Source organism: Primulina tabacum, chromosome 8, assembly GCF_025594145.1.
Source record: "Primulina tabacum isolate GXHZ01 chromosome 8, ASM2559414v2, whole genome shotgun sequence".
Classification (NCBI taxonomy): Eukaryota; Viridiplantae; Streptophyta; class Magnoliopsida; order Lamiales; family Gesneriaceae; genus Primulina; species Primulina tabacum.
The window spans coordinates 15,174,195-15,185,356 of NC_134557.1; the positions used below are offsets into that span (position 1 = coordinate 15,174,195).

The following is an 11,162-nucleotide window of genomic DNA, read 5'->3' on the forward strand; positions in this document are numbered from 1 at the left end:
ATTTCAAATCTGAAATATCTGGCACAACAAGACAATTTCTCACATATAACACGCTATCACAAACCTGATACTCGGATCAATGCCCTACTCTGACGATCGCAATCGTATTCTGGACATTCTAATTCACTGTCTGAGCAGCTTTAATTCTCAAAATCAGCTCTGGTTCGGCCTGCACAATATAAATTCTCCACTGTTTACTATCTGTTTCAAACACGGATTCAGAACAACAGCAATATTCAATCAGATTCGAAACATCAATCATCGATACTGATATGTTAAACTCATAAAACTGCGAATTTCTGACATTAATGTCAGTCTTGGCTAACTGATCACGTCCTCAACTTATTCAGATCAACTGCTATACCATCTTCGGATATACTGTGCCCCAAACATACAATCTGTCTCAGCCAAAACTCATATTTTGACAGTTTTTCATACAATTTCTCTGTTCTCGAAGTACTCAACACAATTCTTTCATGTTCGGTATAATCAGTCATATTCTTCGAATATATCAGAATATCATCAATAGAATAATCATAACATCATCAAGGTACTTCTGAAACACACGGTTCATAAAACTCATACATATAGCTGGAACGTTCGTTAAACCAAACAGCATGACTATAAACTCATAATGGCAATACTTGGTTCGGAACGCTGTCTTCGATATATCAGAATCTCTGACTCTCAGCTGATGATATCCAGATCTCAGATCGATCTTGGAATAAATAGAAGAACCCTGCAACTGATCAAATAAATCATCGATACCAGGCAAAGGGTATTTATTCTTTACCATAGCCTTGTTCAGTTGCCGGTAGTCAATACAAAGTCACATTGAACCGTTCTTCTTTCTGACAAACAATACTGAAGCACCTCAAGGAGAAACACTCGATCTGATGTAACCCTTGGCCAGTACATCTTCCAACTCCTCTTTCAATTCTTTTAGTTCAATCGGTACCATTCTGTACGGAGCTCTAGAAATCAGAACTGTACCTGGTACCAATTCAATGCTGAAGTCTATCTCTCGAATCGGAGGCAAACCCGGAATCTCATATGGGAAGACATCAGCAAACTCACATACCACTGGCAAATCAGCCAATGATGGGCTCGATTTCAGTAAGTCAACTGAATACACAAGGAATCCCTCCGCTCCTTTCTGTAAAATCGAGTCATAGACATAGCAGATATCAAAGGAATTCTCGATCTAGAACCCTTACCGTAAAATCTCCATTCTTCAGCCATCTCATGTCTGAATCTCACAATCTTATGGAAACAATCAACGGTCGCTCTGTACTTGGTCAGCATATCAATACCGATAATACAATCAAAATCAGATAACCCAAGTACGATACAGTCTAACTATATCTCATGCCCGTCATACTGTATCATACAATGTTTCACAGACTTCACTGATATCAAACATGTCCCCAACGGAGAAGAGACAGACACTACAGCAGATAAAGACTCAACAGGCAATGCATGACTCAATGCAAATCGTTCAGAAATAAATGTATGAGAAGCACCCGTATCTATCAATACATAAGCAGGGTAATCACACAATAATAGTTATCTGCAACAACGTCATCTGATGCTTCCTGAGCCTGTTCTTTAGTCAAAGCAGATACTCCGGCCTGCTGTCTCGGAGGCTGGCCAATAGTCTGGCTTCCTCCTGGCCTCGGCTGACTGATCAGTAGTCAATGGTGGCTGGAAAGAGTGAACAACTGATGATCGTATACCAATATGTGCCACTGATCCAGATGATTCTGCTCCCTGTGATCTTCGGGAAACTCTCTGTGGACATACTCTCGCAAAATGTCCCGGCTGTTTGCAAATGTTGCAACTACCATATACTCCGTAGCATTGCTCTGTGGGATGTCTCCCTCCATATGTGCTACAATAGACTCTGGTATAACTCTGGCTCTGTCGTGAACCACTTCAAAATCACCGGATGTCTCAATGCCCTTCAAAGTCGACGGTTCAAACAACTGAGAGCTCTTCGGTAGTGTTTCCCTTGGTGTTACTGCATCATCCATCGGATTATTCGAGGTACTTCCCCGTTCTGGGATTCTTCGAGGAGGCATATCTGATTACCAAAAGGATCAGTAACCAAATACAACAAACCTGTTTCAGTCCTCCTCTGATCATCTTACTGCTGATCAATAATCGTTTCTGATTCATTCTCAAATAATACATATTTTCAATCAAATCAGATAATCAGGTAAACATGTATTAAAGTAGTAAATCATGCTAGCAATCAAAAGCAAGGAAGAAAACTCAATCTACCCCGCTCACTAGCTTCTATCTCAGACTAAGGTAACCTACTGCTCTGATACCACTTGCTGTGGGGACCCGGACGCTAATTCATTTCTTAATCATCTTTGGGAATAATTGAATTAATTAATATAAACAGGGTCTAAATATTTTTTTTTATACAAGTGCGGAAACATAATGGAATTCAATCTGATATACATATCAAAAGTAAAAGTACATGTCAGGTACCATTACATTAAAATCAAACTAGGGTTCAACCACTAAATATCAAGTGCTGAAACCTACTCTACTTCTGGGTCCGAATCTCCACGCTAAAGTATAATCTCTCATCCTCTTCGTGACCCTGATCCTGTCTCACCTATTGTCATGCACACATACAAACACAACAACAGCCGGATAACTCCGGTGAGAATTACATTCCCAGTATAAATCATATATACATGCGATCATATAAAAAGATATAAAAGCATGAAACAAATATCAATAACATGTATCAAATCTGAAATACATGAATCGGTATAAAACTGCAAATCAAACTCTGACTCATAATCTCTGACTCGACTCTTTCCTAGTCTAGGGATCCCGATCTGAATAAGAATGTAACAATCTCCCACCTACTCTCCCGATCGTGGTGGCGGTACGTTCTTATTTACGGACTTTGGTCCTGTCCATATCGAATCTCCGCGATAGAAGTCGCTCCACTCCTAAGCAACATCGATATGACCAAACTTCCGGTGTCTTGGCACCTCTGCCCAAGACTTCGCCTCTCCGCCAAATTGGCATCTCCGCCAAATATCAGGCACATCAGCCCAAGGACTAGGCACATCCACCCATGACTCCTTACATAACATATGCTTAACTATAAATCAATATAATAAGCATATCAATCTCAAACATTGCAACATATCGAGGCAATGACAATCAAGTATGTGATTTTGGGAAACTCAAGTTAAATTAAACTCGAGTTGTGCAATCCCGGATCAACATTGATTTATACCTTGCTCTTCTCGGTCTGACGAAGTCGAAGTCTCGAATTCAAATCTGTCCATACTCAATCTGGTAATGACAATATCAATACACCACTCAAATCAATACTGAATATAATCAGAACTCAATCTAATTCTGTTTCAACTGCATAACTGTACAATCTCAGTATACCTAGCAATACAATATCAATCAGATATCAATTCCCACAACTCATAATCGTTAACAATACAAATCTGATATTAAATCCCAATCAAATCAAATATGATAAATCATAACAACTTCATACGGTATCTGTTCTTCAATCCAGTTTCGATTATACGATGTCTACTATGTCAAGAACACCATATATGAATCATATCCGATTCCTTCAATATCATATTTTCAAATCATATCAAAACATAAGAAAACTTACGTCCAGTTGAAGCTCTCATCGATAGGAACACAGTATCGAAGTCGGATTGAAATTCAGACGAACGGATCTTGCACAAATCCAATTCTAAGTCTAAGAAGTTCAAGCCTTTCCCTGGAGTTTTCTTTTTCTTTTTCGGGCCTTTGAAGGAAGGAAATGATATATATATATATATATATCTATATATCATGCATGTCTCAGCAAAACGTGGCTTGTTCTTTGCACTGCACGTCTCGCGCATATGCGCGACCTCCTTCGGCGTATATGCGCGAGACATTCTGTCTCGGCGTGTGTAGTCTCAGCAGCTCGTGCATATGCCCGCCCTCGCCCGGCGCATATGCGCGAGGTCCTTTGCAACTCTCTGCCATACTCGCGCATATGCGCCGATCATTGTCGCGCATATGCGCGAAGTTCTCTGCCTACCTCGCGCATATGCGCCTGGCTGGGTCGCGCATATGCGCGAGGGGCTCAGTCCTCGCACATAGTTCAGTCTTTTTTTCGCCTATCCCGGTCTGGCCCGTTCCGTCTACAATCGCCTCAATTATCAACAAATCATTTCAGATTATAATAACAAAATTCTCGGGCATTACAATATGACATTTAAACGCTTTCAATATTATCGTTGGGAACAAAGTCTATAAATATCTGAGAAGATCAGCTGAGAAGAATAATAGTGCAATAGCGAAAAGAATCGAGTTATCAAGAACAAGCATATTCTAAGTTACGAAAGCTCACTTTTATCAGATATATTTATAGCTTTCAAGCTATATTTCAAACACTAGCACAAACATTTATTGTTATTATATTCGATCTTTAAGATCAATTGTGCTTAGGAATTATATCAGTTGCATAGTGATAAAAGTTGCAAAGATACTAAGAGTTTCAGTTGTGACAGTGTTTAAGACCAAACTGAAGTGAGTTATTACAGATTCTATAATTAATCGAAGTCTTTTAGTGAATTAGAAGGGATGACGTAGCAGCATTTGAAGACTCCGAACATCCATAAATCTTTGTGTTGTTTATGATCTTTCAAGTATTCAATCTGTCCTTCAGTTTGTTTCCGTACTTTAAAGTTAATTGATCGACATTGACAACAAGATTATCGAATTCAGTTTATCACTAAACCGATTCACACTTTTTCGAAAAGATTGGAAAATCGCAAAGTGTTTATTCATCCCCTTCTAAACACTTTCAACCACCCAATCTATCCTAACATCTTGAAATTATCAACTCAGATAAATCACAAGAATATTAAATTTAAAAGTTCTTATCAACATATAGAAATCTTATTACAATTTAAATTCAACTAAATTTCAACTTTAACTATTTAAGAAATTTTAAATTCCTAATATTCCAATATCCGGTAAAAATACCTAAATCATTCATTTATGATTTAATATATCACAAATATTATTTTTAGATTTAAATTACGCTAAAGTAATATTCAAGCGATCAATTTTATTAATTTCCCGAACTTTGAATGTTATCTAAAAAATTCAAAATATTCGAATTTAATTATTTTATTAGCTTGAATTATTGCAACAAATTATAATAGTTATTGAACTATCATAATTTTCTTAGATTATCGCATTATTAATTCAACGATAAATTCTAGGTTCACTGGGTTATACCTCCAAATCGATTAACTCTGGAACCTAAAAGAATAATGCAATAATTTATCAATATTAGTGTGATATTTAGACTAAAATCGAATTATTTATGAAAGATTAAATTCTGCCATTAGACAGCCTTCGAACTTGTCAAAAGAAAGTTGAAAATCAAGCCTAAATACTAAGCTCATCGGCAACAGGCGGCGAACTTGCCGGAGAAGACGACCAGAATCGCACAGAAAATATGAAAGATTGATTTCGCGAGCTTTCTACAAAATTTTGATATCAAAACAAAACTTACTACATAGGGAACAAGATCCTCAATCAATTTTGAGTTTTGAGCCACGAAAGGCGGTGATTTCACTTGTCAAAGCGATAGACATGGTTGAGAATTTTGTTTATGGGGAGAGAGAAAGAGGTTCATATATGGATGACAAAGGACGATAGTGACATGAATGATAAGGTAGATAGATATATGTATGGTGTATGTATGTTCTCTTTTTATTATTAGGGGTTCAAAACTTGACATAGTCTATTTTATTGCAACTCCACTTGTGCTATAAATTTCAAATATGCATTTTAACGTCGCCCTATAAACCGATATTTTTTAACACATTTTTTAAAACATAATTTAATTATTTAACTTGATTATTTTAAATTCTTCATTTTAAAATAATTAATTTCAATTCTTGCCGGATAAAAAAACTAATTAGTATCGGGTCATTATATCTACCTTAGCATCTTTCTCTCTACGACTGTAATATTTTCTTCATATGTGTTGGCTTCACTGCCTAACATTCGAATCCATATAACATACCGGACCTAAACGACGAGGATCGAAACTTTTTGACGAAGATAGCCGTTAAAATGGGCTACCAAATGTAGTGGGCTCGAAAGAAAGATCAGATTGGGCTGACGATTTTCAGTGGTCCAGTTCAGTTTCCACCATGCAAAAACACAGCGGGCTAATAATTTCGCGTTCCCGCCAAAACGACTCTCTTTCCATTCAAAAAACAGCAAAGCGATAAATAAATGCACTATTCTTTGTACTACTTACAGTCTCCGTTTATCACATCAGATACACATTTGTCTACTCGATCTCTTGTTCTATTCCTCCCGGTGCTGTGGACATTCATTTCTCAGGTACTTTTTACTTTCTAGGGCTTTTCAGATCCTTAGATTTATGAATTTATTCCCTACCCTTTTCTGAAAGTTTATATATTTCGGATTCGGTCTTTTTTGCTATCTGGAAGTTATATTTGTTCAGATCTGTTTTCTTAATTTTTGAGATGGCAGTTAGTTCGGAGAAATGGCCGGAAAAGGTGGAAAAGGGCTTGTGGCGGGGAAGACAACCGCAGCTGCAGCCGCTAAGGAGAAGGATAAGAAAAAGCCTATGTCTCGGTCTGCTCGTGCTGGTTTACAGGTACCAAATAATTTCATTAATGTTGATTGTTTTCTTCTTCATTTTTAGCACTAGACTAGATTATTATGTTTATTATTGTTTTCAACTAATTCAATAGAAGTTGCTGTGGTCTATCATAGTTTGTGCATTAGAAAAATATACTTGCTGAATTTTAATTTTGTTAACTGTGGAAATACGTCGAGATAAAACTTTAAGAATAATAGTTAAAATTGTATAGATAAATTTGTGAACAACTCCCAGATTTGATGCATCTGTGTTCACTCTACGCGATACCTATCTTTAATGGTTAGAAAGTAATACCTCTATTGCTTGTATTTCGGTATTTTGACCTTTTTTTGAGTGAAAGAGAATACGACTGCAGGAAATTGATTGCACGATTCACTTCTCTTGCGTTTGTTAACTGTTGAGCCACCAAACAAGTTCATTACTTGCACATGCTGGAATGCATCTTATGTATCCTTAAACTTACCCTGGCATATTCGCACTGTGGCTCTAGTTCCCAGTAGGCAGAATTCACCGTCACCTCAAGTCAAGATCCAACGCCCATGGTAGAGTTGGAGCCACTGCAGCAGTTTACACGGCTGCAATTCTCGAATACTTGACAGCTGAAGTGCTTGAATTGGCTGGAAATGCCAGCAAAGATCTCAAAGTTAAGAGGATAACACCGAGGCACCTGCAGCTTGCCATTCGCGGAGACGAAGAGCTTGACACCCTCATCAAAGGTACCATAGCCGGTGGTGGAGTTATCCCTCACATCCACAAATCCCTCATCAACAAAACCACCAAGGAGTGATTTGCTTTCTTGTATTTCTCGTCTTTTTTTTTTTCCTTTTTTAATCTCTTATGTTAGTAATTAGACTGCATGACATAGTTGTGAACATGTAACTCTCCTCGGTGTAGTTTTCTTTAACATTTAGTGTGATTGATGATACTCGTTTGCTTTCGTGACTGTTTTTATCTTCGGGCCTGTGTGGTGTTTATGGACGCTTACCCAATACACCTGGATGGTTTACATACAAAATTTACCTGATTTTTAAAATATTTGGATGCTAGAAAATTGCTTTTAATCCACCAAAATTAACGACGTTCGTGAGAATCCTTTGAGAAGGAAAATTGTGAGGAATATGTTGATGGGTTATTTCTCATAGGACATAGGATAGGATGACCCCAAAGTACTTTCATCTCCAGTCATTAACTCAAATGAAACAAGCGAAACAAATCCAATCCTCACTGCTTGTATTGTTGAAAGATAAAACTCATACAAAATGTCCTATTAGTCAACAGCAGCACCGGTTCAAAGACAGCTCATCCATCATCACGGACAATGATTCATATCGGGTTGGAACCTCGATTCCCAATTCGCAGGGGCGGAGAAGTATGGGCAATTGTCTGGCAGGATTGTTGGCCAAAATGTTTAGATAGTCTAGGCCAACAAAAATATATGCAAGCAAGAACTACCAAATTCTAATTTAAAAGCAAACATATTAGTATTTTTAACTTTTAATAATATAGTTGTTGCAATTTTGAATTTGAATTAGATTTTGATAGATGATATTAGATTTTATAGTTTTCTTTATCTTCAATGTGGTTAAATTTGTTGTTTTGAAGAGAGTTTTTTGTAAGGTGTAGGAAATTCGAACTACGTAACCCAATTGCATCCAATCTAGAGTTTTATTTAAAATATGTGTTTAATGATTTTTATGCATTTTGTTGCGTGAGTATAGCTTGGATAGATGTTTATTTCATGTTTATTTTAAAGTTTTATACATTAGGGTTTTGAGTTGCATTTTCACGCTCGAACGAGTAACGGAGGCCGAGGATAATCAAGAAAAATATTTTTATTGAATAACTATGTTAATTATTTAATATAAGGTATATTTAAGGGAGAATTTTGAAAATGGGTCTTGGTTCTATATTTTTACTCGCCGGGCAGTATTTTTAACCGGTACAAAAAATTTTATCGAAACGTGAGACTTTTTGAGGGTTCGGGTAACATTTTCAAAAACATACCTAAACGAAATATTTTTCGGGAGTGTTATTGGGCTTGATGGGTTTATTTTAGTGCTTAATGGGGCCAAAACCCTTTTAACCCTTTAAATTTTAATTAAGGGCCCATTAGTGTGTGATATTTTGACTTAAATACATCATTAGTAAACCCTAACCCTAACTCCCACTTGGTCGCCGCCGCCTTCATTTTTCCAGCAGCCATTCTCACGTAAAACAACAGCTTTTCAATTGTTCTTCAGCAGCCACTTCGAATTCTTCAAAGGTTTTCAAGAAAGTTCCTTCCCCGCTTTTCTGGTGCAAGTCCTACGCGCATACCTTCGAGTTTTTTTATCATAAAAACATTAAGGCACGTCATGTATCTTCTTTTGCTCATCATTCATGTTGTATATATGCTGATATGTGTGCCGTGTATGAAGATGGCTCGGTCCTTGCATGTTGAAACATTTTTGACTTCAGATTGTCATGAAATACGTATGTTTATGCATGTACTCACGATTTTTCTTTGTATTCATGTAAGGGGCTGCCGAATCATGACCCTAGGGAGCTGTACACGTCGAGGAATTGGATGTCATGGGGCTGGAGTCGGTTGGGGGGTCGAGAACTAGCAAAGGCCGTAGGGTATTTCTTGGTTACCTGACTCGGTGGCTGCTAGATCGGACGATATGAGCGAGCCAGAGGTGCAAAGGCCGTTCCTAGCCTTGGACCAGACCCTGGTAGTTCTGAGTCATGGTCTAAGATGGCTCAAACGCTGCTGGATTTGACTACGAATCCGTTCGAGCGAGTTGATTGAAGGTTGGTCTCGGTTGCTCGCATCTCGCGTGTATCGCGGTTGTGCGCTCCACAGCGTGCATGGGGCTGAGAGGTTGGGTTACGTCGGTCCAAGAGGGTCTCGAGGTGAGCTCGGGAGAGTTGGTTTGGGGCTGGTCCTCGATGTTTAAATCTAGGATTAATAAAACGTGAGTTTGGTGCGACTAGAGTTACGACTTGAACGCACAGAAAATTCGAACGAGGTTCTAGCTACTCATGAGGGTCCTAATTGGCCTGATTTAGTTTTATTAGGGACTCTTAGGGTGTCAATAATTCGTGGATAAAATTTGGAAAAGTTTCGTTAAGTTTCGGGTTGATTCAGGTTAAAATCGGGACCTCGGTCCAAGTTTTAAAACGAGTCGTGTATGTTCTGAAACAGGCTCGAGTTTATGTCTATGAAATAATTATAAATATGTTTTGAGGTGTTTTAAGGAGTTTGGTTGACTTCGGGTCAAAATTTAGAGGTCCAGGGGTAAAATGGTCAATTAGGGTTCGAAGGGCAAAATGATCATTTTGCACCTGAGTTGAGTTTTTAGTCTCGGCAGCGCCCTAAAAACGATTTGTCATGTTTTAAATTATTATGTTATCACGTATATTAATTTTTATGTAATTATGAAAAAATACGTTGCATGCTTGATTTTAAAAAAAATTTACATATATGCATAGTTTTATTAATTGATGAATATGATGACATGTTTTGAGGGATGTGAGTTGGTTGTGACTAATACGATGACACGCTGACATGTAAGGCCAAGGCTCAGTGGACGGGTAATGTTGTCGCTGATGTCCCCGTCGCCTGGTACCACGGTTAGATGTAGATGGATCCATCGACTGACACGATGATACGAAAGTCACAACTAATGAACGAAATTCAAATTAAGAAAAACGATCACGTATATGCTGATATTATGTGATATGTTATGAAAATATTTATGCTTCGACATGTTATGATTATGCATGTGAATTTTACGATCATGAAATTTTTTTTCATTACAGTATTTTTCGCTGTTGTTTGTTATGTATATGTACTTGTTATAACGTTACAGATGTGTTGAGTCTTTAGATTCAGTAGGTACGAATGATGTAGGTGAGCCTATTGATAAGGAGATCGGGGGTGTCGAAGACTGAGTAGGCAAATGTGGATGTTCACACGTGAACCCGGTGACCTTATTTCTTCCGCACATCATGTTTTGAGTTACGAGTGTTTCAGATATTTTAATACTTTGTCTTTTTATATGTTGATGGTACGACATGAGCTTTTGTAATATTTTTAACTGCAATAATTTTTCTGTACGAAATTTCTCTTATTTTAAAATATGAGTTTCAGCAGTTATTGCATGCATGCTTGTAAATGTTCATTTTCGAGAATCAGCTTTCAAAAAAAAAATTCTTGTATTATTTAAAACCGTAAACGTTTCAGTTGGTATCAGAGCAAGGGTCCTGTATAGAGTTGTGCCACCGCCAGCTTCTATAGATGATACATGTTTTACAGCGATTTACAATACATGTTTTGATGCTTTTATGATTTAATGATTAAATGTTTTGAACCCTAGATTAAATTGCACGGTGGGTTACGTTTAGAATTTGGACTGCATTCAGATACCATGCCTCCCAGACGCGCTCCTAGCACTGATCACCAGGATGATAC

General features: G+C 37.6%; 1 protein-coding gene across 2 annotated transcripts; it reads left to right on the plus strand.

Moving 5' to 3' along the window:
• Positions 1 to 6,189: 6,189 nt before the first annotated feature.
• On the plus strand, positions 6,190 to 7,643 carry LOC142554827 (histone H2A variant 1). Of its 2 annotated transcripts, none has more exons than XM_075665500.1 (3): positions 6,190 to 6,420; positions 6,578 to 6,700; positions 7,197 to 7,643. In XM_075665500.1, the coding sequence occupies exons 1-3, from the start codon at positions 6,310 to 6,312 to the stop codon at positions 7,491 to 7,493; spliced, it is 531 nt and encodes a 176-aa protein (XP_075521615.1). In that variant the 5' UTR covers positions 6,190 to 6,309; the 3' UTR covers positions 7,494 to 7,643. The 2 variants fall into 2 exon arrangements, with proteins under 2 accessions (XP_075521615.1, XP_075521616.1); XM_075665501.1 differs by having other exon boundaries at positions 6,281 to 6,420; positions 6,574 to 6,700.
• Positions 7,644 to 11,162: the final 3,519 nt, after the last annotated feature.

Excerpts from the sequence above, each read along its gene's own strand:
- LOC142554827 (XM_075665500.1), top strand. The coding sequence starts at position 6,310 with ATGCACTATTCTTTGTACTACTTACAGTCTCCGTTTATCACATCAGAT. Across the intron at positions 6,421-6,577 it reads TGTGGACATTCATTTCTCAG|TTCGGAGAAATGGCCGGAAA; the intron begins GTACTTTTTACT and ends GATGGCAGTTAG. Across the intron at positions 6,701-7,196 it reads CTGCTCGTGCTGGTTTACAG|TTCCCAGTAGGCAGAATTCA; the intron begins GTACCAAATAAT and ends CTGTGGCTCTAG.